Raw genomic sequence first — 25,540 nt, 5'->3', positions numbered from 1 at the left:
AAATTGTGCTCAGCTGCATCCCTGTTTTCATTGATCATCCTTGATGTTTCTGAAACTGGATTGGATTCCATCTGTGGTAAATTCAAATGATTGGACATGATTTGGAAAGGCACAGACCTGTCTATATACGGTCTCAGTTGACAATGTAAGTCAAAGCTAAAACTAAGCCATGAGGCACAGGACAGCCCACTTGGAGTTTGCCAAAAGGCACCTAAAGACTCTCAGACCATGAGGAACAAGATTCCCTGAATACCTGAATACCAAGCGTCACATCTTGAGGAAACCTGGCACCATCCCTATGGTGAAGCATGGTGGTGGCAGCATCATGCTGTGAGGATGTTTTTCAGTGGCAGGGAGTGGGAGACTAATCAGGACCGAGGGAAAGATGAACGGAGCAAAGTACAGAGAGATCCTTGATGAACACCTGCTCAATAGTGCTCAAGACCTCAGACTGGGGCGAAGGTTCACCTTCCAACAAGACAACGACCCTAAGCACACCGCCAAGACAACGCAGGAGTGGCTTTGGGTAAAGTCTCTGAATGTCCTTGAGTGGCCCAGCCAGAGCCCGGACTTTAACCCAATCAAACATATCTGGAGAGACTTGAAAATAGCTGTTCAGCAATGTTCCCCATCCAACCTGACAGGGCTTGAGAGGATTTTCAGAGAATAATGGGAGAAACTCCCCAAATACAGGTGTGCCAAGCTTATAGCATCATACCCAAGAAGACTCGAGGCTGTAATCGCTGCCAAAGGTGCTTCAACAAAGTACTGAGTAAGGGGCTGAATAATTATGTATATTTAATATTTCAGTTTTTATTTGTAATAAATGTCCTAAAATTTCTAAAAAACAGTTTTTTTTTTATTTGTCATTATGGGGTATTGTGTGTAGATGGATGAGGGAAAAAAATATATGTAATCAATTTTAGAATAAGTCTTTAACGTAACAAAATGTGGAGAAAGTCAAGGGGTCTGAACCTTTCCAAATGCACTGTACCCTCAGCTGTGTACTTCCTCACAGTTCTCTGTCTGTTTTAGCTTTGAAAAGTCTGACACCCACCGGTTCGAGGTACCCAGGATGCTCCTAGATGATGCACTGTCTCTGGAGATCTACGTCAACAAAATGAAGGACAAGTAAGTCTGGGAATGGTGGAGTTAGTTTTATACTGTCCTCAATGCAGACTCTCTATTTACTACTGACTACGACTTTTAATGATTTTAAAGTATTTTAAATACAGGCATATGAACATTGTTGAGTATTTGACATGCAGTTTTCTCTGACCCAGAAATATCTATAAGTGGTGGGCTCAGTATCTGGAGAGCCAGTCAGACATGGAGTCAGCACTACGCTACTACGAATACGCACAGGACTTCCTCTCTCTGGTCCGCGTGCACTGCTACCTGGGGAACATTCAGAAGGTAACACACATTTGTACCAGGGGGTAACATTTATGACATTAGCACACATTTGTGGCAATTAAATGTTTTGAGAAGGGAACTGTTTCTACTCATAAGGATTGTTAAATACCTAAATATGAAAACACAACCTAACCGTGAGGTAAATATCCAATGAGAATACTATTTTTTTCACAGGCATCGGAGATAGCCAATGAGACGGGGAACCGTGCTGCCTCGTACCACCTAGCCCGGCAATATGAGAGTCAGGAGGAGATCAAACAGTCTGTCCACTTCTACACACGAGCTCAGGCCTACAACAACGCCATCCGCCTCTGCAAGGTAACAAATGGACCTCAATCACAATTTAGACCTTCTCCATTCACCTGTGTCCCACTGGCCATAGCAATAAATTAATTACCTACCTATATATAAATATTATATGAAAGATTTATTACAGACTGATTATATTGTTTCTTATTTATTTCAGAACGCTGTTTGCATTATTGAGGCTATGGATGCGCTTCTAATCCAGTGCTGTATTGTCTGTGGGCCATTGGATGACTTGTGTTGTGTTTTGTGTTCAGGAGAATGGTCTGGATGACCAGCTGATGAACCTGGCTCTCCTCAGTAACCCAGAGGACATGATGGAGGCTGCCTGTTATTACGAGGAGAAGGGTTCTCATATGGACCGTGCTGTCATGCTCTACCACAAGGTTAGTATTTTACCTCGGAGCTCCCTGTTCTTCCCCCTGGCTTAAATGCATACAGAAGGAGGTAATGCATTCTTTATTGTGCCACAAGGGGGCATTAGCTCACTGATATTTGTACAGGAACGCATTGCCTTCCAAGTCCATTGATGCTACAGTATGCCCACAAACCCACACACTTGCACACATGATAATACTGTCTCTGATGTTTCTCTCACACATGGATCTCTGTCTCTCTATTTTTCTCAGGCTGGTCATTTCTCCAAGGCTCTGGAGGTGGCCTTTGCTACAGAACAGTTCGCTGCACTGCAACTCATAGCAGAGGACCTGGATGAGACATCTGACCCGGCCCTGCTGGCCCGCTGCTCTGACTTCTTCATCAAACACGGCCAGTATGAGAAGGCTGTGGAGCTGCTTGTGGCCGCCAAGAAGGTATTTTACCTCTGCCTTGTATGTCTTATAAACCGAGCTCGGGTTGTTCCACCAGTTCGGGGCCTTTTGAGAAGTGTAACTTGGTCCAACAAAAGTTAGATTTCTCTTAATATTTACATTCATGTCATGAAGAGCAAATGTTCAACTTAATAAAATTACAAAAAATAATAATACATCTCACGAGGTTAAATGAAAGGATGACTATATTATTAAGTGCCTATTAATATGTGCCAAATAAAGTAACAGGGTTGACCTCAACAGGGTTGACGATTTGTTCTTAAATAAACCATAAATCCCCATGTGACAGGTGGAATGGAAGTTTGTTGTGTGCAACAGGGAGTGGCAAATGAGTGCAAGCTTCACAAAAAATGAAATTCTTAGACCGGTTAAAAATGTTTTATCTATGGGTAACAGGGTTGGTCTTGTTATGCTCGACCCGCTCAGTTTTCTACCACAAAAGAGCAGAACCAGCTCACCTTCTTTTACTCTATGATTATGCTATTGGATGTACAATGTTTCTTTAAAAATATATATATTTAAAAAGGAATAGTTTCACCACATTAAAATGAGAGTTCAGTTCACGTAACAGGGTTGACCTTAGAATGGGGGACAGACATAAATGAATCACTAATCACATGAAATAAATCATCTTCAGAAATGACTGTCACAGCAACAAAATAACTATAGGGCTTTACAATGACGGTGAAACTTGGAGAAATTGAGGGATTAAGTGGGTAAAAACTTCCTAGAAGTGAAACACAAGAAAAAAAAACGGATTTATTGACTACTCCATGTGGTCTATATTAAAGGGCACTTCATTTAATATAACAGGCAAATTCAATGTTGGTGTACAATTCCTACTTAACCCCCTAAAGTCAATTGACACACCGGTGCGTCAATCTAAGTAACATAATAAAAAAATCCCTGAAAAATATGATACCTGAAGGGGTCCTAAAATTCCAAATCAAATAGTAAAATTAGTATAGTATGACCATCTTAAAACAATTCCATATGTCAGCTTGGAACCCCCACCCCACCCCTGTTCACATATCATGTACATAACTGGTGTGTCTGTGTTGTAAGTGTGTGCGAACATTATGCTATCATTGCTCATGATGAGTACATGTCTTTTGTCTATAAATGTGTGTGTGTTCAACCCCAGTACCACGAGGCCCTGCAGCTGTGTCTGGACCAGAGCCTGACCATCACCGAGGACCTGGCTGAGAGTATGACCGTGACCAAGGAGTCCAAAGACCTCTCAGAGGAGGCCCGCAAAGAGCTGCTGGAGAGAATAGCTGACTGCTGCATGCGCCAGGGCAACTACCACCTAGCCACCAAGAAATACACACAGGCTGGCAACAAGCTAAAAGTGAAGAGACTGGGGTCTGGGGTGCATCTCAGTAGTCTTAAGTAGCATCTCTATTTCCTCCTCTTGTTTTTCTTCATTTCCTCTATCCTTCATCTGCTATGATCTGAGAAATCGGATTTAAGCAACTGAGATTCACCCCACTTACACACATACTATTAAACAGTACTCATTAAGACACCATTATCGTAGTAACTTGTAGTTATATAGATTTATGTTATCCAAGAAACGTGAGATCTGTCATTTTCAGTGTTGTATTTTCTGCTTTACCTTTGTTTTTAGGTAGGTGTGGATGTTAGTTACAAGCATTAAATACAATGTTACACTATAATTGTCGCTTAAGTTTGGTCCATGACTGTTGATGCAGTACTTAAACTCCCTTGTTGCGGCTTTTCTAAAAAGTGACTCCAAACACATCTCCCTTCTGTTTCACAGGCCATGCGGGCGCTCCTGAAGTCAGGGGACACAGAGAAGATAGTGTTCTTCGCTGGCGTGTCACGTCAGAAGGAGATCTACATCATGGCCGCCAACTACTTGCAGTCTCTGGACTGGCGGAAAGATCCGGAAATCATGAAGAACATTATTAGCTTCTACTCCAAAGGCAGGGCTCTGGACCTCCTAGCTGGCTTCTATGAAGCTTGTGCCCAGGTATGGAACTACTTCATAATATTGAAAGTTTTTGAAAAAGTTCTACATGTTTATTAGTTTTAACTTCAGTCTGGTAATAAATTATGTATTGGCCATATATTACAATGACAATTTATAGTACAGTTATTCCAACGTTTGTTATGAGTATTTATAAACTAGTGACATTATGCATGGATATTCGGGTAATGCTAACAGATTCATAACTTTGTCTCATAAACCTAATCTCTAATGTACTTCAATATTGAGGGTGAATGTGTGAATCTGTTTACCTCTTTTAGGTGGAGATAGATGATTACCAGAACTATGAGAAGGCACTGGGTGCTCTGACGGAGGCCTATAAGTGCCTTTCTAAAGCTAAGGGCCACAGCCCAGACGAACACGAGGCTCGCATGGCTGAGCTGCAGCACAAGATCACTCTGGTCAAGAGGTTTGTCCAGGCACGCAGGTAAGAACAGTGCACTCTCTCTATTTTGTCAGTCTATTTCTCTCTATTTCTGTCTCTCTCTCTCTCTCTCTCTCTCTCTCTCTCTGTCTGTTTCACTTTCTTTTAGTCATATGTTGAGTGGCAGTCACTGCTACAAGGCTCTTTTATTATAAATGCCACGATCCTCTGATTTTAGTTTTAGTTTGTCTTGATACAAGTAGAGTAGTTACAGAGAGGATATTTTGTGGATCTCACTGAAGAAGATTTGATGTGTGATCCTGTCTGTCCATCCCCTGTCCCTGTAGGTTGTATGAGGAGGACCCAGGGGAGGCGGTGCGTCTGTGCGAAGCCCTGCTAGAAGAGCCAGACCTGGACCCTGCTGTCAGGATAGGAGATGCATACGGCTTCCTGGTGGAGCATCACTGTCAGCGGGGCAGCTTCCAGGTGGTGAGTGTCTAGTGATACTAGTGTACACCATCATTATCATGAACATCAACATTTTCAGCCTCCTTTTCATCTTGATCTTGCTTGTCATCATTACCATTGTCGTCACTGTCATCGTGAATTCATGTACCTGGATACGATATTTATAGACCTATACATACAGTGGTGAGCATCCTAATTCTCAGTCCATATTCTCGGCTCGGCAGGCCTACCGCAAGCTGGAGGATCTGCAGAAGCTGCTGCCCTCTCTGAACATCAGCTACTACGTGAGCCAGGGCAGCCTGGATGCCCTGCAGAGGGCAGTGGGTGTACCCCTGGGCCGGGGGCAGCTCTCAGGCAGGGGAGACCGACGCGACAGCGGGGGAGAGGAGGACGAGGTGGAGGAGGACGAAGGCCTGGTGTCCCACCAAGGGGACTGAGGGCTGGGACACAACCCTGGTCTTGTGGGGCAAGAGGGTGTGCACGGTGTTGTTGTAGCCCACAGCTGTCTAACCTGATTCAGCTAATCACGGTCTTGATGAGCAGTTGATTAGTTGAATCAGAGTCCTAGGCTGGGACAAAAGCTTGCATGTACTGCAGCCCTGCAAAAACAGAAATAAAGAACGCCTCACTAAAGCCACAGACTTCTAAACTAGGACTAGAAAGACAAGGTGGCCTGACTCTATGGCCCTTTCATACAGGGTTAAAAACCCAACACGTTGCACCCTCCAAGAGGATGGATAGTATACTCAGTGAAGAGTATAATGTTACACCCGATGGATCACTCAGTATACACACAGAGTATATTTATGGTAGATGAAATTCAAAATATATTTACCATACAAATAGTTGGATTTCAGATATTTTTTACACTAATAAGCCTTTACTTCCATTTGACAGAAAGGAAAAATACATTGCTGTACCTTGCACAACTATACAATATTTGTTCTGCTGATGCCGTTTAGCTAATTTTGCCTCATGCAGAATGTTCTCTTTCAACACAAAATAAAGCCGCCTTTGGATCTGAAAGTTGTGTACATCTTGGACCTAAACCGTCCTGAAATTGAAACACCAATGTTTTCTTTACCTGAAATGCATTTTGTATTTGTGGTCAAGAGTTTGTACATTTCAACTGAATGTGGTTTGTGTCGTGTGTATTGATAGTGTTTTGTACATTCCTGTGAGTTAAATTGAAATCTTTGAGATATTTTGCAAAGTAATCTGTACAGTATTTTACAATTTTTAAATAAAATGTTTATACCTTTCTTGGGTGATGCCAACAAACCCACATACACACAGATGGTCACTGATACTGTTGTTTTATTTTGTCTACAAAAAAAAATGTATTCACAAAAACTTGACATCTCATTCATTTATTGGCAGGAAGAGATAAATTGCCATCTGCCTTTCACATTGCCCATTGTCACTCGAAATAAATGGCAAAAACCATGCCAACGGCGAAAAGGTGTCTGTTCTCAAAGTTGAGAGTTAGAAAATTGTCCTTTTCATCATCCCACAGGGTACGGCTTGCTATCTTCACTGTCTGGCCTTTCTTTTCGCCGACGACCACCCTGGCCACGTATCTGTAGCGGTCGAACACTTGCTCTTTGCAGAACGCCAGGACATCTGCAGCCACTTTATCAGCTACCTCTCGACAGTTGTCGTGGTCGTAGGCCAGCTCACCGAATGCTTGGTTCATCAACTCCTCGCCTTTCTTCTGAATCAAATGGGGAAGAAACTTCTGCTTTGGTCCCAACCTGTAGGTGTTGGCGAGTTTCCCTTTGAACCCTGATTTCCAAACTGAAGACCCTCGTTTCACAGGGTGGGAGTCGTCGTCGTCATGCATTTCAATGTCCATGGTTGACCCTCGGAGCTTGTCAGTATGGCTATCTTTGCGAATCCCCTTCATAATGCTACCCCGACGCTCAGACATTTCTGGGAAATTTTTGGAAGTTAAAAACAAGTGTATTTCAAAGGACAGGTAAACAATTCAGGTGGAGCGGCGAGTTGTGACATTTTGAATCAGCTGTTCCAACTGTCATTGCTCGACTCGAGCCACCGTGTCATGAGACCCGGCTTGTGCTCAATAGTTTCTCAGGCTGTGAGCTTTGAACTATTTGAGACAAAAAAAAAAAATAATAAAAACATTAACAAATACATACAATCCATTACATTTGATAAATATAGCTCCTATTCGTCGAAAAACTGCTTTTAATGTCGTCTATTTCGGCCAGGTGCAAGTTTAGGGTCCATGGCAACAACCAATGTTGTAGATACAAGAAACTTTCTCCTAACTCTGGAACTTGGGATAATTCATTTGTTTGGTATTAGAAACATGGACTTAAGGGACAACCGATCGTCTTTAAATGAACTACAGGACAAAATTCGTTGTTTGACAGATGAAAATGTAAGTCATTTACTTTGACAATCCTTTTAAACTGGCCTATTTTGGTCAAACTTTAAACATGAACCTTCAAGGTGACCTTATAGTTGCATCAAGCTTTAATATCTTCAGTAGGCCTATGGCTTGTGTTCCTGAAAAAATGTATAAAACAAAGTCTTCGTTGTTTAAAAATAATACAAATATACAACCAATTTAGGTCCAGCTCCGTGACAAAAATGAAAGCCACTTTACCAAACTGGGCTACCTTGAGAGCAGGTTGGGCTATCTTGCAGGCTCCAAGACTGACCTCTCTTCCAAACTGGTCTCAAGCGAAGAGGAGAAATTGAAGGTAGGATATATGAGACCACATTGTATTTGGATATCTTATCAATCACTTATGTAGGATGTAGACAGACCTCTTGTATTTTTGTTAACTGAAATATTTATCCTTTTATATCCCTTTATCCGTCAGATATCCAAGGAGCTTGTCGAGGTACATATACAGACCAACAAAGTGAGGGAGCAGTATGAAAAGGACATTTTTGACCTGAAAATAAAGGTGCTGCTCAAATTAATATGTATTACATAGTCATTACAGACCTCTGGGCCCTACTTTACCCACCTGGGCCCTACATAGTCATTACTCACCTTAATAGAAATGATCCCAACCCCGATGCACAGATAGTACTCTAGTATCTCACCCTTCCCTCCTCAGATCCTATCCCAGGAAGGGTTGGTGGTGGAGATGGAGATGGAGAGGGACAGGCTCTGCAGGGAGCTCCAGTCTGTCACCGCCCGCCTACAGCTGGCAGAGAGGACAGGAAGTGACCTCACAGAGGAATACATGACCCTGAAGAGGAACTACCTGGCTCTGACTGAGGCCCACGATAAGGAGGTGGTCCAGAATGACGAGCTGATCGCTGAGCTGCTTGTGTTGGCCCAGGCTCGTGATGACCTCTTCAGGCAGACAGAGGAACAGCAGCAGCGTGTTAGGGCCTCTACAGAGGGTGGCGTCTATGGGCAGGCTGCTCAGGAGCTGGACAGGGTGCGGGCGCTGGTCAGCCGTATGTCTCACAATAGAATAATGGTGAGAGGGAGCTTTGGTTCATTTCCACAATTGGCAATTACCACTCACAGAAATTTGTCAAAATACATTTCCTATAAGGCACAAAAAAATAATCTAATAACTTCTGGTCTAATACCAATGTGGCTATATAACTTCCTCATTGCTCAAATTTGTTTTTCTGTTATCACAGCCAGAGGACCTGGCTATGTTGGACCAAGAACGTAAATCTATGGAGAAGAGTGTGAGTATATCTTTAAACACAACAAGTCATGTATGAGTGTCAGTAATACTTTGAATCTAATGGAACTGAGTGCAAGTGTGTTATTATGTAAGTGAAAACTGAATAATGCCCAACAGTTTCACATCTGATCAGTTTATCATAAATAGTCAACAGAGCCATGATATATAGAGAGCTCGGCCAGGTTTCAAACGGCTGCCATGTTAGCGCCTTTATTCTCTCAATTTTGATGTAACAATATGAAAGCGCCTCTGACAATTCCCTATGAAATGACCAGCTATAAACAAGCAAAACACATTTTTATTGATTAGCATTTGGAATAATGTGTATCTAAGTCTGTACTGTGTTGTGGTGTCAACATATCTGCTTTCACTGGACATCTTCATAGGTTTAGAAAACTATCAAAAATTAACAACACAACACAGAAGCGTCAATGATCACTTAGCAACAGCTATGGAGGAGAAAGTGGCACTCTCGGAACACTGACAGAAACCGCATTGGCCCAACTCTATATATTGTGGCAGATGGCAGGGAGAGGTGAGTTGGCTGGTGATTGTAAGGAGATATCTTGCAGCCCGCTGGTTCCACCCCCGAGCCGTATATGGACTTCCTGCCCCAACGAGGCAAGCCTGTGGTTCATTAAGCCATGGAGTGCTTGGGGATAAAAGAGGAATTTGGCTGCACAAATACGAGGACTGAGAGGGAAACATGTGCTATAGGGAGTGTGAGAGAAGAGCGAATGGTCTGTGTGATTGCCCCCACTGTGTACCGAACCAGTTTGGCTGAGGACCTGAGTTTTAGGATTACCCCTGAAGAATGGAACAGACAACAAGAACGGATTGTGGACTGTGAACTGGTTCTATCTCAAGGCCATCAGACTGTTAAACAGCCACCACTAACATTGAGTGGCTGCTGCCAACACACTGACACTGACTCAACTCCAGCCACTTTAATAATGGGAATTGATGGGAAATGATGTAAATATATCACTAGCCACTTTAAACAATGCTACCTTATATAATGTTACTTACCCTACATTATTCTTCTCATATGCATACGTATATACTGTACTCTATATCATCGACTGCATCCTTATGTAATACATGTATCACTAGCCACTTAAACTATGCCACTTTGTTTACATACTCATCTCATATGTATATACTGTACTCGATACCATCTACTGTATCTTGCCTATGCTGCTCTGTACCATCACCCATTCATATATCCTTATGTACATATGTACATATCCTTACACTGTGTATAAGACAGTAGTTTAGGAATTGTTAGTTAGATTACTTGTTGGTTATTACTGCATTGTCGGAACTAGAAGCACAAGCATTTCGCTACACTCGCATTAACATCTGCTAACCATGTGTATGTGACAAATAAAATTTGATTTGATTTGATAAATTCCCCCCTTTCCCACAGTGTGCAAATCTCCCTAATAAATTCTCCATTTGTATTCTAGTTGTGCTTCTTGTGCATGTTTGGTTATTGAACTTGGTGACAAAGAAACCCCACCCCCTTGAGCCTGCTACAATATATGACTGATAGCCAGTCAACATTCACATCCTTTTTTTCGATGTCTGACATAGCTGCTTGGGAACCAGGATATGATCAAAGACATGCTGGAGCAGATGAAGAAGAGCTATGAAGAGCAGCAGCACAGACTAGAGGAGAAAGTGTGAGTAGAGAGACACTAGTCTAGTCTCACATGTCTTTACATCAAAACCATGAACCTGCAGTAGCCTCTCAGTAGCTACTATAAACAGTAGTGATTGTGGAAACAAGGTATCTTGTCATTATCCTTCATTTTTCAGTCATCAACTTCTCTAACTTGTCTCAGGGTGTTCACTGTAGCCCATATCTGCTTTGTGGTATACTGTTTGATTTGGTTTCTGTTTCACTGTGGTCCACGCTACAATTTGGGATTATTTTTTGTGATGGGGTCTCGTCTGGTATGTGGTCTCTGACATGTTTTTTTCTTCTATGATGGGTCTTCAGGGTGGCGATGGGCAAGGAGCAACAAGAGAACAAGAGAGCCATCCGCGATACCCAGCAGAAACTAGCCGAAAGGAGTGCGGTACGAAAGAGCGCATCGCATGTGTCTGGTCTACCCAAATTATTGTTTTATACCATAATTGTCTTTGGATTTGCCATTAATCAATCTGAATCTGCAACTTGCTCTGTAAAAATTGGAATTAATTTTTTGTGTGTGTGTGTTCCTATTCAGGCCATGTTGAGCTCTCAGAGCCAGCTGAAGGAGGTGGAGGAAGAGAACTCTAAGCTACAAATGCAGGTGAAGGAACTGAATGAGGAGTACCGTGCCAGACTGGGATGCTACCTACAGGACCTAGCTGTGAGTACACACTAAGACATATGCATGCACACAGGTAGGCTACACATACATTATGCACAGTCAAACAGATGCCGGGATTCGCAGCGTAGACATGTGCAGACAGAAAGATCCTCATTTTCCTACCCCACGTCCTTCCTAACCCACTACCACTAGTCCCCAACTCCTACCACACCACAGTTATCAAAGGGAACCCACACCACCCATGCTGTGGAATCTATTTTGGTCTTTGCCTCTTGTCTCCAGGAGTATGTGGATGGTCTGGCAGAGGGGAGGGGGGTGAAGGGCCCCCCAGAGAGGGTGAAGATGAGGGGCTTCGTGGACAGCATGCTCCAAGAGGTGCGCTCCTCCTACAGGGCTAGAGAGGAGCAGCTAGCGTCTGCTGCACGCTCCTACAAGAAGAGACTGCAGAGGCTCACTAAGAGCCACCAAGCCCTGCTTAGCGCATACAGGTTAGCCCATCTCATGCCCTCCATGTTGTATTTCTGTGATTTACTCAATGTGTATACCACATGGATGGTCCTGTCATCCTTGGTTAGGCTTGTGTGTGTTATTAGGAAACTTGACCCCCAACCCATCGCTCCGTAGTCGTTCTCTAATGGCCGAGGCTGCCTGACCAGATCTAACCACCCTGTTCCACTCCCGCCCCCCAGGATGCCTCTTCCCCAGAGCTAAACAAACCTATCACGTTCTGTGCATGTGCTTATTTAATGCACACATTTCTAAAAAGCTGAAAAAACCCTGCAGCGATTTGAACGACAACAAGATAATGGTCAATAATATTAAAGGCTGCACTGAAATCTAACAGTACAGCTACCACAATCTTCTTATTATCAATTTCTTTTAAACAATCAGTCATTTGTGTCAGTGCAGTACACATTGGGTGCCCTTCTCTATAAGCATGCTGAAAGTCTGTTGTTAATTTGTTTACAGAGAAATTGCATTGTATTTGGTCAAACACCATTTTTTCCAACAGTTTGCTAAGAGCTGGCAGCAAGCTGATAGGTCTGCTGTTATAATCAGTGAAGGCTGCTTTAACATTCTTGGGGAGCAGAATGACTTTGCCTTCCTTCCAGGCCTGAGGACAAAGACTTTCCTCTAGGCTCAGATTAAAGATGTGACAGATAGGAGTGGCTATAGAGTCAGCTACCATCCTCAGTATCTTTCCATCTAAGTTGTCAATGCCAGGAGGCTTGTCATTTAAAAAAAATGTAACCTTTATTTAACTAGGCAAGTCAGTTAAGAACAAATCATTTTTTACAATGACGGCCTACCTAAAGGCCTCCTGCGGAGGTGGGGCTGGGAATAAAAATCAATAAAATAAAAATATAGGACAAAACACACATCATGACAAGAGAGACAACACGACATAGAGACCTAAGACGAACACAGCATGGCAGCAACACATGACAACACAGCATGGTACCAACACAACATGACAACAACATGGTAGCAGCACAAAACAGGGTACAAACATTATTGGGCACAGACAGCAGCTCAAAGGGCAAGAAGGTAGAGACAACAATACATCATGCAAAGCAGCCACAATTGTCAGTAAGAGTGTCCATGATTGAGTCTTTGAATGAAGAGATTGAGATAAAACTGTCCAGTTTGAGTGTTTGTTGCAGCTCGTTCCAGTCGCTAGCTGCAGTGAACTGAAAAGACAAGCGATCCAGGGATGTGTGCATTTTGGGGACCTTTTAACAGAATGTGACTGGCAGAATGGCTGTTGTATGTGGAGATAAGGGCTGCAGTATATTTCCCTGATAGGGAGGAGTGAGGCCTAAGAGGGTTTTATAAATAAGCAACAACCAGTGGGTCTTATGCAGGGTATACAGAGATGACCAGTTTACATAGGAGTATAGTGATGTGTCCTATAAGGAGCATTGGTGGCAAATCTGATGGCTGAATGGTAAAGAACGTCTAGCCGCTAGAGAGCACCCTTACTTGCCTAATTACGTCTCCATAATCTAGCATGGGTAGGATGGTCATCTGAATCAGGGTTAGTTTGGCAACTGGGGTGAAAGAGAAGTGATTATGATAGATGAAACTAAGTCTAGATTTTACTTTAGCCTGCAGTTTTGATGTGCTGAAAGAAGGACAGTGCGCTGTCTAGCCATACTCCCAAGTACTTGTATGAGGTGACTACTTCAAGCTTTAAACCCTCAGAAGTAGTAATCACACCTGTGAGGAGAGGGGCATTCTTCTTACCAAACCACATAACCTTTGTTTTGGAGGTTTTCAGAACAAGGTCAAGGGCAGAGAAAGCTTGTTGGACACTAAGAAAGCTTTGTTTAACACAAATTCCGGGGAGAGGCCAGTTGAGTATAAGACTGTATCATCTGCATATACATGGATGAGAGAGCTTCCTACTCCCCGAGCTATGTTGTTGATGTAAATTGAGAAGAGCGTGGGGCCTAGGATCGAGCCTTGGGGCATACCCTTGGTGACAGGCAGTGGCTGAGACAGCAGATTTTCTGACTTTATACACTGCACTCTTTGAGAGAGGTAGTTAGCAAATCAGGCCAAAGACCCCTCAGAGACACCACTACTCCTTAGCCAGCCCACAAGAAAGAAATGGTCTTCTGTATCAAAAGCTTTGGCCAAGTAAATAAAAATAGTAGCACAACATTGCTTAGAATCAAGGGCAATGGTGACATCATTGAGGACCTTTTAAGATTGCAGTGACACATCCACAACCTGAGCGGAAACCAGATTGCATACCAGAGAGAATACTATAGACATCAAGAAAGCCAGTCAGTTGATTGACAAGTTTTTCCAACACTTTTGATAAACAGGGCAAAATAGAAATAGGCCTATAACAGTTAGGATCAGCTTGATCTCCCCTTTAAATAAAGTACTAACCGTGGCTGCCTTCCAAGCAATGGGAACCTCCCCAGATAGGAGAGACAGGCTTGGCCATTTATAGGGGAAGCAACCTTAAAGAAGGGTCTAAACCATCTGACCCAGATGTTTTTTTGGGGTCAAGTTTAAGTAGCTCCTTTAGCACCCCGGACTCCGTGTCCACCTGCAGGGAGAAACTTTGTAGTGGGGCAGGGGAAAAAGAGGGAGGAGCATCAGGGCTAGTCGCATTAGAAGGTGTGGGAGATGAGGAAATGTTGGACGGGCAAGGAGGCATGGCTGAGTCAAATAGAAATCCTGACTTAATGAAGTGGTGATTTTAAAGAGCTTCTTGCATCTTGTCAGTAACAACCACATTAAGGGACATGGGCAGCTGTAAGGAAGAGCATTTATTCTCCAGGTCTTTAATCTTTTTCCAGAACTTCTTGGGGTTAGACCCACAGAGAGAGAACGGCTCCTTAAAGTAACTGACTTCATTGTTGGCATTTCCTGCCTAAGTTTGCCCACTTTACCAATGAAGTAATCATTAAAATAATTGGCAACATCAAATGGTTTTGTGATGAATAAGCCATCTGATTCGATGAAAGATGGAGTTGAATTTGACTTTCTGACCATAATTAAATTTAAAGTACTCAAGTTTTTTTTCTCCATCATTCTGTATGTCATTGATCTTGGCTTCATAATACATTTTCTTCTTCTTTTTGTTGAATTTAGTCACATAATTTCTCAAATTGCAGTAAGTCAAATTGCAGTAAGTCTTTTGCCCCATTTCAACCACACAGATTTTCATCAATCCATGGAGGAAAGTTCTAACAGTCAGTTTCTTAACAGGTGCATGTTTATCAATAATTGGAAGAAGCAATTTCATAAATTCATCAAGTGCAGTGTCTGGTGCTCTTTATTAAACACAGACTAACAAATATTTTTTTTACATATTCTACATAAGTCACAACTAAATATTTTGTATGGTTTCTTATTCACTATTTTAGGCCAAGCTTTTGGCACTTTGGCTTTCCTGGATATAGCTCCTATATTGTGATCACTGCATCTAATGGGAGTCCAATACAGCTTTAGTGTAATACAGTATGCACACTAATAATCAGGAAGCAAGTTCAGGGAGTGAATTTAATAAACAAAACAAACACGAGTAGCGTACAAACATTTAAACATGTAAACAGAAACAATAATGCCTGAGGAAAGAATCAAAGGGAGTGCCAGATATAGGGAAGGTAATCAGGAAGGTGATGGAGTCCAGGTAAGTCTCATGAGGCACAGGTGCACGTAACGATGGTGAAGGTTGTGCGTAATAATGAATAAACTGGCGACAACGAGCGCCAGAGAGGAGGAGTAGACATGACAGTCTCCCTCCCCTATGAGTGGCTCTAGCTGCAGGACGCCAACCAAAGGGACGGTCCCGAGGACCAGGAGTGGGCCGATCGCTTCTGCTGAGGCGCGGGAACCTGTCGAGCCGGTCGAGTCGCGGGAACCTGTCAAGCCCGCCGAGGCATCCCCAGTTCCTTCGGCAGCCACCCTGGGACACGATGTCACCAGTAAAAAAAAGAATGTATCCCTGTTGCTTCCCTTTGGCAAGGCATTATTTTGTAACGTTAATAATTGGGAAGCAAGTACAGGGAGTGAATTTAATGAGGTGCATATACGTGTAATGATGGTGACAGGTGTGCATAATAATAAGTAAACTGTCGACAATGAGCGCCAGAGAGGAGGAGCGGGAGTAGACATGACATCTACAGTATTAGTAAAAATGTGATCAATATTTTTTGATGATCTTGTTTCTGTAGTGTACCGTATGTATTGGTATGTTGATTAACCTCTCTTGGGTAAGGGGCAGTATTTCGAAGTTTGGATGACAAACGTGCCCAAAGTAAACTGCCTGTTACTCAGGCCCAGAAGTTAGAATATGCATATGCATGGTAGTATTGGATAGAAAACACTCTGAAGTTTCTGAAACTGTTAAAATAATGTCTGTGAGTATAACAGAACTGATATGGCAGGCGAAAACCCGAGGAAAATCCATCCAGGAAGTGGGATTTTTTTTATGTGAGTTGTTTTCCATTGAATGCCTATTGACTATGTTATGGGTTAGGGCCCAGATTGTAGTTCCTATGATTCAACTAGATGTCAACAGTCTTTAGATATGCTTTCAGGCTTGTATTTTGAAAAACGACGAGTAAAAAGACCTTTTGGTCAGTGGACAGGGGGAAGTATGCAGAGCTGGATTGGTCGTGTGATCGTGAGCGCGCCGTTCGTTGTTTTACCTTTCTTTTGAAATTGCTATTGAAATATTATTGATTATTTAGACAATAGACAACCTGAGGATTAATTATAAACATTGTTTGTTTTAGACAAACTTTACCGTTACTATTAAGAGGTATTCGTCTGTATGTTTTGACCTCCCTGGGGCCAGTGGATAACTGAACAAAACACACCAACAAAACTGAGTTTATGGTACATAAATAGGGACTTTTTCGAACAAAACAAACATGTATTGTGTAACAGGGAGTCTTGTAAGTGCAACCATATGAAGATCATCAAAGGTAAGTGATTAATTTTATCGGTATTTCTGACTTTTCTGACTCTTCTACTTGGCTGGAAAATGTTTGTATGCTTTTGTAAGCGGGGCACTGTCCTCAGATAATCGCATGGTATGCTTTTGCCATAAAGCCTTTTTGAGATCTGACACGGCAGCTGGATTAACAAGAAGTTAATCTTTAAACCGATGTATAACACTTGTATGTTTTGAATGTTTATGAGTATTTCTCTATTTTGAATTTGGCGTTTTGCAATTTCACCGGATATTGGCCAGTTGGGACGGTACCCATAAGAAGTTAATAACCTGAACCAGATAACAGGCACTGGTTACAGTGAGAAGTTTCCTACTGAGCGGACAGCTTGATGAAAACCAGTCAATATTCAGGTCCCCAAGAAAGAAGACCTCTATGTTTACATAACATACACTATCAAGTATTTCACACATTATTTAGATACTAACTGTTAGCACTTGGTTGCCTATTGCAACACCCCAAATGAAAAGGCTTTAGATGTGCCAGGTGAACCTGCAACCACAACAATTCAATAACACTTTACATAAGATTGTCTCTAAGCAGTACAAGGATATGGCTCTGAATATATACAGCAACACCTCCCCCATAAGCATTCCTGTCTCTTCTACAGACGTTATATCCTTGTACTGCTACTGCTGTATCAACAAATTAATTATCTAAGTGAGTGACTAATATATTCATGTTATCTGATGTTAGCAATTTATTGATTTCATTTTTAAAATATGGGCTATTTTCAGCCCTTTCCTGGGTAGTTTATCAGTGAGACATAATATGGAAAAGACCAAACAAAGCATGAGAAAAATAAATAAATTCAACAGTCTATTAATCAGTTGGTGTGTGCTGTGTGGGTGAAGCTATGAACTCTTAGGCTTGGCTCTCTCATCCCTTCCATGCTTTTGGGATGGAGGGTGGACAGTGAGCCTGTCATAACGGATGTAAGCAATGCGCTCTTGCAGCTTTCATGGCTGGGTTAAGTTATTTCCTCTTCTGGCACACAGCTTCAGGATAGTCTTCGTTGAGGAAGATGTACTTTCCAGAACAACTACCTTGTCCTTTAACCTCAGGAACTTGACCAATGTCGGCCTGGGCCGGTCACCTGGGCCGGTGGTGGTTTTTCCAGGTCTCGTGGCGATTCTGCAATTCTGTCCACAACCATGTTGTTCCGCCTTGATTCTTTGTCATTGTTATCATGGATTATCATACAGAATGGCTGTCCTCTCTTAATGACTTACAGATTGCTGTCATCTTGCCGTTTTCCTATTTAAACTCATCGAGCTAACCCTGGGAGAACTGCAAGCTGTTCTTCAGGTCCTGGACCTCTCTGGTCAGGTCGTCCATTATTTTATTAGTTGACACCATCAGTATTTGTACACAACACTTGAAGCTGTTTTCTTGTTGTACCGACTGCTTGTAAAATTATTTTTGTTCATTTAAAAGATTCTTCACTTGTGATAGAGAGACACCACTGTCAATGGTACTCCAGCCGGCTTTGGTCTTTGTCAATGTAACAACGTAGGTTACGCTGTTATTCCTCGCAGTTCCAGACAGGGCAGTTTGCAGGGAAGATAGGAAACAACAACAACAAACAGCAGGGATCCAGACAGCCACAAGCCCGGGACAATCAGAGGTCCCAGCCACAATAACTAACCGCATTGCGGGCTGCGTTCAAGCCCTCAAGAAAACTGTGCTAGCTTGATAGGCAGCTAGCTAGCAAATAGATTAGCTGCTACGCCAAGCAGCTCCTCAGACCCAGTCTTGGTCGGCAGGATATGTGGACAGATGGATAGTAGTGGTCCCAGCAACTGATGCAAACCGCATTGCGGCCACCAAAATCAAAAGGTAGATAGCTAGTAACACAAATTTTTCAATAGACTTTCAAAACTTTGCAAAACATCAAAATTATCTCTCCCTCGTTCTGCGATCAACAGAATGCTTGTGGACAGAGTATATGGGTAGAGTTGTGAGACAACACATCCACCAGCGACGACAAAAAAGCATCGTCTTAACTAAGAATATTGCAGTAGCACAAGCATAAGCTGGATGCAGACAATGTTTTGCAATATCCTTATCCTCTAAATGTGAAACCATACGCATTTAGCCTATATGACAACATCACATGCAACATGTAGCCTAGCTCTGTCTACACATTGCATTGGGGCAAAATACCTAATTTGCTTCTCAATGATCATGCAACACCAAACAATTTGATATACAGCACATCATTGCAATTCGCCAGAGTAGCCTGTTCCACCTCTTTGGAGCCGAACTAGCACATGCACAGAAGGTATGGTTGTTTAGCTATTGGAGGCGTCCAGAGAATCCGGTCAGACAGCCACTCCGCTCTCTATTACCTTGTCTTTCCATCTCCTCTATCATTTTTTTCATACTATCACTCTTCATAAACTGGTCCCACTTCCGCAATCTAGAAACTAATAGCCAACAAATGACTGACTTCACCATGCCAAACACCTTCAGCCGGCTCTGTTTCCTCTGTATGTGTGTCAGGGTGCAGAGGGAACAGGTCCTGTCCCAGCCAGAGAGTGGCTTGGACCCCGGCCCCCCCGAGGCCCACTTCAGCCTGGAGCCCAGTGAGCTGAGGGGAGAAACGGAAAGGGAGCTCCAGCTCCTACGCCAGGACAAGGCCAGGCTAGAGGGCCAGCTCCGAGAGGCTCAGAAGCCTGTAGTTATACTGACAAGACTGATTTTAGACTGAGTATTCTAGACCATGTTTGTGTTTTGTCTTTTGTCACGTTCCTAAATATAGGCTGAATGTTACATTTTATGGGGGGTTTGTTTAATTGTTGTTGCTCAGTCAAATTTTGAAATTACTCTTGATCATTCATTGATTTGTACCTTTTTTTAGGTGGCTGTCGTCACTAGACCTATTCAAACAGTCAACTTTCAGGAGTGAGTAATATCTTTGAAAATGACATGAATAATAATCAAATGTATGAATGAAGTAGACCATAAATAATGCTCTAACCTTGTACAGTTCTGGAAAATCAGGGCAGATATCTGAAGAGGCCTGGACTGATATTAGGAAAAAGCTACGAGAGATCACCAACTCTACTCAGGTAATAACATACCCCTCTACTTATACAAATCAGAGATATGAGTCCACTGCTTAACCCTCCCATATTAACTTATCTTCTACGAATCAAATTGTTATAACTCTACAACAAAATAATCTGTTTTTATGACCTGAGTTAAGTTGAAATGCAAACATTCCTGTTGTCCAAACAGGAGGGCCATGAGAGGGAGCGTGCCCAGCTCATCACCAGGGCTACAGTTGCCGAGGAGCAGCTGTTAGAGCTGCAGGAGTATGTTGACAAGCACCTGGGAAGGTAACAACACCCATTTTGGAGCTGTCTAGTTACTAAAAGGACATAACAAATTCATAAAGACATGTCTGTATTGTCTATTCCGTTTTGATACTCAGATCTCATAAATGTACCTGACATATTTTCCCATAGCTACTGACTTCATTAAGTGCACTACTTAACAAAGTGGCAGGGTACTGACATCTGGATTTAAGGATAGATTACAAGAGTCTATGTAAAGGGTGTTTAGATGAGCGTTGTCCCTCTCTACAGGTACAAGCAGGAGATCACACGGCTGCGTAGACTGCTGGGTCTGGAGACGGGGCTTGCCCACAGAGCTGAGGCTCCCAAACCCCGCCAATCCATCGCTCGATCAAGAATCCAAGCTATGAAATATGACCACCCCCCTAAAAAATACAACACATGAACCCTTGCTTTGGTATCTAACCATATGTATGAAATCTGTACCAGTCAGAATATTCCTCAAAGAATAACATGATTGGCTACTATGACATAATAATGGACTCCATGGAAAGGCATTTGTTTCAATATTGCTTTTTATTATCATTTATAAAATAACAGTTCCTCACTTCATCAACATGACTGTAATATGATGAGGCCAAATTTTAAAGATCTCACTGAAATTCAATTATTTTTAGAAGAGGTCTGCATGTCCACTTTGATATTTAGCGTACACATATATGTTATTGGAGCGCAAGGAGGAGAAAGAGAGAGAGAACAAGGGGGGGCAGGAGGAATAATTGGTTGGATGAGAAGACGTTGTGGGGTGAGAAAGCAGCCATACGTGGTGCTTGAAGTAGATTAGAATAGGAGCCAGTACTCACTCTTTATATTTGGAGCCAATATAAACATCAATATAAGAGGTGCCGGTACTCAAGTAGTAGAACAATTGACCTGACACTTCTGTGAGAGAATGGGATAAAGACCAATAGATCTTAGTTTGGAAATGCTAAGATGGGATCTATATAACCAGTGTTGAAAGCAACTCATTCACATAGCGAGATTAAGGAGATCAAGAGAAGATTATAGAGCTACTGTATGAGTGCTTATTGTTTCACTATAAATAAACTACACTAACTTTTTCTGCAACTTACTCTTTTCTGTGGCTCCAACATGCTCCAAACCTCCAAGTGGTCTGCCATGTCTGTTACATTCTTACACATGGAGGCAGCATTAATTATGCAAATTGTCTGATAGTTAAGTTAAAACAAATGTACAGTAACATTTTGGCAAGGTACTACATTGGTTAATTGTGAGGGCACAGCACAATTGTTACCCAGAGTAGAAAATCTCTTGCTCTCTATTGTTGGGACAGGCAGTGCATCAGAAGCCACTGCATTCCTGTATCTGGGACAATTGTATCAATATTCTTGGTTTGATTGTGCTGCACATTATAATGGAAGACCTGCACTTATAAATACATGTAACTATAATGAAATTAACTTTTAGAAATGTTTGTGAAATTTGTTTGTAGGTACCTGCAGTACCCTGGCAGACCCCTGGGTTCAGTGCATGTGATCCCTGGTTGAAGACTATTTGCTACCAATTCTATGTATTTTGGTACGCTTCCTCTAGTGTAGAAAATGTTTTGAAAGCTATAGAAATGCATTTATTCATGTTGACATTCGTTGACACCTTAATGCATACTTTTAAATTATATTAAGTGAATTGAACATGAAAATAAACATGTTTTAGAGAGTACTAATGTTACAACAGAGAAATACTTCAATATATGTTTTTAATAAATACCTAAAAACATTTAATTAAAAATATTGTAGAATTCTATCCATTCCTATGGACGACTGCTCCTTCTGGGGAATTCCAAAATGGCGGCTGGTGGCTTCAAAACCCACCATTGGCCATCATATAGCATCTGCAATCCAGGGTTTATACACATCATTCCAACATGCAGATAGTTTACTGAAGTCACCTGTACTGTAAGTTCCAGTGTAAAGGTAAAAGTCTAGTTAATCAACACTGAAGGAGATCTATCACATGCATGCAGCTGCAGATGATCTTTGAAAATGCTGTATGAATTTATTTATAAAAGGATTATAAGTGCACAGTATGGTTTTCACAAACGGTATGGTGACTTTCTGGATTTGAATCAACTATCTTTAAATTAGGTGGGAGACTATGGTGGACTATTGTGTGTGTGTTCTACTGAGGATGGGCCTATGTGAGATAACACTGACAGGAGATTCGTAAATCTATTATAACAATCTTGAAATTTTCCACCATAATCCCCCATTTTGAGAACTTAAAAAAAATTACATGATTTAAGAACATTCATTCACATGTAGAAAATGTATACATTCTACATAAACCAAGAAGCATAAAAGCAATAACTCATTGCATGGGTTCCTGCATGTGGCCCGGCTGCTATAACACCTTACAAGAAACTTAGCACTGTCTCCCATTTCAACCTACAATACATATTCTAAGCATTCTAGAAATTTGTCTGGGAAGGTTATGATACACAGTCTCCTGCACGAACCCATGAAGAAAAACAAAAGATGCATACAGTTTATGAGATTCAGAGCTATCTTCATAGACAGTGAAAAGCACATACGTAATGCAAAATGCAGTGCCTGCAACAATGGAGTTTAATTAAATAAGCTTTAGTTATCTATCACACTCCAATGGATCAGCATCCAGAAACAAAAATGATCATATCTTGGACAAATCCAGGTAGTGACTCCTGGTTAAAGTAAAATGTATTCCATTGGTGCCTAATGAACATGACCCAAGACAAGCATTATGATTCCACTATTTATAAGGCAATGCCTATAGATCAAATAGATTAGGATCAGTTTCACTCTCCGGATCAGAGTTCACCCTCTCCACTCATCATCGCATGCTGAAAATAGTGTCAACATCTTTAGTTCATAACAGCAATCAAAACAATCAATCCCTAATACATTAATTGCTTCACGCATATAGTTATTAACATACTAAACTCAAATCACTCCTTCAGTTTCCAAATCATAATCAAACCCCAATTAATTATCCAACCAACATTTAGAATGACACTGCTCAGTCATTCAAATTGGTCCTATCCCTCAATTTAACACACATCAACATTTTTTATTTTACCTTTATTTAACTAGGCAAGTCAGTTAAGAACAAATTCTTATTTTCAATGACGATGATTATAATACAGATCGGTATCTCAATGCATTCTTAATCTAAATTACTATAATTGTATGTAATCAACCTGATATCCCAAAAGTCTAAATCAATTTTGGGCACAGTTAAAATCATTACCCTTAACCTCTTACACTTATGGTGGCGCTATTTCATTTTTGGAAGAAAAACGTTCCCGTTTTAAACAAGATATTTTGTCACAAAAAGATGCTCGACTATGCATATAATTGCTACTGTTCGAAAGAAAACACTCTGACGTGTCCAGAAATACAAATATCTTCTCTGTGCGTGCCCTTTAACGTGAGCTTCAGGCAAAACCAAGATGACTTGGCATCCAGGAAATGACAAGGATTTTTGAGGCTCTGTCTTTCATGATCTCCTTATATGGCTGTGAACGCAAGAGGAATGAGTCTGCCCTTTCTGTCGTTTCCCCAAGGTGTCTGCAGCATTGTGACGTATTTGTAGGCAGATCGTTGGAAGATTGACCATAAGAGACCACATTTACCACGTGTCCGCCCGGTGTCCTGCGCCGAAATTGGTGCGCAAAAGTCACCTGCCAGTATTTTTCCATGGGGCACAGAGAGAGAAGCAAGCTTCCCACGAACTGCATGTCAATGAAGAGATATGTGAAAAAACACCTTGAGGATTGATTCCAAACAACGTTTGCCATGTTTCGGTCGATATTATGTAGTTAATCCGGAAAAAGTTTCACGTTGTAGGTGACTGCATTTTCGGTTCGTTTCGGTAGCCAGGCGCAATGTAGAAAACGGAACGATTTCTCCTACACACAGACGCTTTCAGGAAACACTGCGCATTTGGTATGTGGCTGGGAGTCTCCTCATTGAAAACATCAGAAGCTCTTCAAAGGTAAATGATTTTATATATTTGGTTATCTGGCTTTTGTGAAAATGTTGCGTGCTACATGCTACACAAAATGCTATGCTAGCTTTGCATACTCTTACACAAATTAGTCAATTTCTATGGTTCAAAAGCATATTTTGAAAATCTGAGATGACAGTGTTGTTAAGAAAAGGCTAAGCTTGAGAGCAAACGCATTATTTTAATTTTATTTGCGATTTTCAGAAATCGTTAACGTTGCGTTATGCTAATGAGCCTGAGGCTTAGTCACAATCCCGGATCCGGGATGGGGAGTTTCAAGAGGTTAAGAACTCCACAAAGAAAAATAATTGTACCCATACGGTCATAGGAAAATAGACTTAAGGCAGCCTACTCTTAGTCAAAGGCCCTCTCCTTCTTCACATTGGTCCAAAGCACAAATATGGCTAAGAACTACACACTTCATCATAATTATCAAATTTTACAAAATACCTTTAAATCAGTATTTTAAATCCGTATTAAATCAAACATTTCATACATGTTATATCCCGGGTTTCCAGTAAGTATGTATCAAAATAATTCACGTGTTTAATTAAAACTCAGAAAATAAAAACTTCTGAAAATTCCATGTGTGTGAGTGCGTGCCCCTTTAAGATACCTTGGCACTTAATCTCACTCACAATCTGGACCCTTTCTTTCTAAAATGATCTGCCGAAATTGTTGCCACCCCTATTACTAGCCTGTTCAACCTCTCTTTCGTGTCGTCTGAGATTCCCAAAGATTGGAAAGCAGCTGCGGTCATCCCCCTCTTCAAAGGGGGGGACACTCTTGACCCAAACTACTACAGACCTATATCTACCTGCCTTTCTAAGGTCTTCGAAAGCCAAGTCAACAAACAGATTACCGACCATTTCAAATCTCACCATACCTTCTCTGCTATGCAATCTGGTTTCAAAGCTGGTCATGGGTGCACCTCAGCCACGCTCAAGGTCCTAAACGATATCTTAACCGCCATCGATAAGAAACATTACTGTGCAGCTGTATTCATTGATCTGGCCAAGGCTTTCGACCCTATCAATCACCACATCCTCATCGGCAGACTCGACAGCCTTGGTTTCTCAAATGATTGCCTCGCCTGGTTCACCAACTACTTCTCTGATAGAGTTCAGTGTGTCAAATCGGAGGGTCTGCTGTCCGGACCTCTGGCAGTCTCTATGGGGGTGCCACAGGGTTCAATTCTTGGACCGACTCTCTTCTCTGTATACATCAATTATGTCGCTCTTGCTGCTGGTGAGTCTCTGATCCACCTCTATGCATACGACACCATTCT

The 25,540-nt window shown here is 41.8% G+C and overlaps 3 protein-coding genes across 3 annotated transcripts in view; 2 read left to right on the top strand and 1 right to left on the bottom strand.

The window, feature by feature from the left end:
- Positions 1–6,660, top strand: part of ift140 (intraflagellar transport 140 homolog (Chlamydomonas)) — a 49,834-nt gene extending 43,174 nt beyond the window's left edge. The window contains exons 21-30 of the mRNA XM_064923825.1: positions 1,036–1,131; positions 1,284–1,416; positions 1,591–1,734; positions 1,980–2,108; positions 2,352–2,534; positions 3,697–3,903; positions 4,336–4,548; positions 4,827–4,993; positions 5,278–5,419; positions 5,623–6,660. Coding sequence (XP_064779897.1) covers positions 1,036–1,131; positions 1,284–1,416; positions 1,591–1,734; positions 1,980–2,108; positions 2,352–2,534; positions 3,697–3,903; positions 4,336–4,548; positions 4,827–4,993; positions 5,278–5,419; positions 5,623–5,835 — 1,627 coding nt within the window. The 3' untranslated portion in view covers positions 5,836–6,660. The remainder of the gene's footprint in view (positions 1–1,035; positions 1,132–1,283; positions 1,417–1,590; positions 1,735–1,979; positions 2,109–2,351; positions 2,535–3,696; positions 3,904–4,335; positions 4,549–4,826; positions 4,994–5,277; positions 5,420–5,622) is intronic.
- Positions 6,661–6,697: 37 nt separating this feature from the next.
- On the bottom strand, positions 6,698–7,495 carry LOC135504901 (dynein light chain Tctex-type protein 2). Its single transcript, XM_064923826.1, has one exon. It carries the CDS (start codon positions 7,326–7,328, stop codon positions 6,819–6,821), a length of 510 nt encoding a protein of 169 aa, XP_064779898.1. The 5' UTR covers positions 7,329–7,495; the 3' UTR covers positions 6,698–6,818.
- Positions 7,496–7,525: 30 nt separating this feature from the next.
- On the top strand, positions 7,526–21,941 carry ccdc78 (coiled-coil domain containing 78). Its single transcript, XM_064923827.1, has 14 exons — positions 7,526–7,802; positions 7,996–8,127; positions 8,251–8,337; positions 8,494–8,865; positions 9,035–9,085; positions 10,681–10,769; positions 11,090–11,168; positions 11,319–11,444; positions 11,688–11,893; positions 19,391–19,565; positions 19,749–19,792; positions 19,878–19,959; positions 20,129–20,229; positions 20,479–21,941. Exons 1-14 carry the CDS (start codon positions 7,647–7,649, stop codon positions 20,630–20,632), a joined length of 1,854 nt encoding a protein of 617 aa, XP_064779899.1. The 5' UTR covers positions 7,526–7,646; the 3' UTR covers positions 20,633–21,941.
- Positions 21,942–25,540: the final 3,599 nt, after the last annotated feature.

This window comes from Oncorhynchus masou, chromosome 18 (assembly GCF_036934945.1).
Source record: "Oncorhynchus masou masou isolate Uvic2021 chromosome 18, UVic_Omas_1.1, whole genome shotgun sequence".
NCBI classification, from domain to species: domain Eukaryota; kingdom Metazoa; phylum Chordata; class Actinopteri; order Salmoniformes; family Salmonidae; genus Oncorhynchus; species Oncorhynchus masou.
This window is presented reverse-complemented; position numbering and strand designations above follow the sequence as displayed.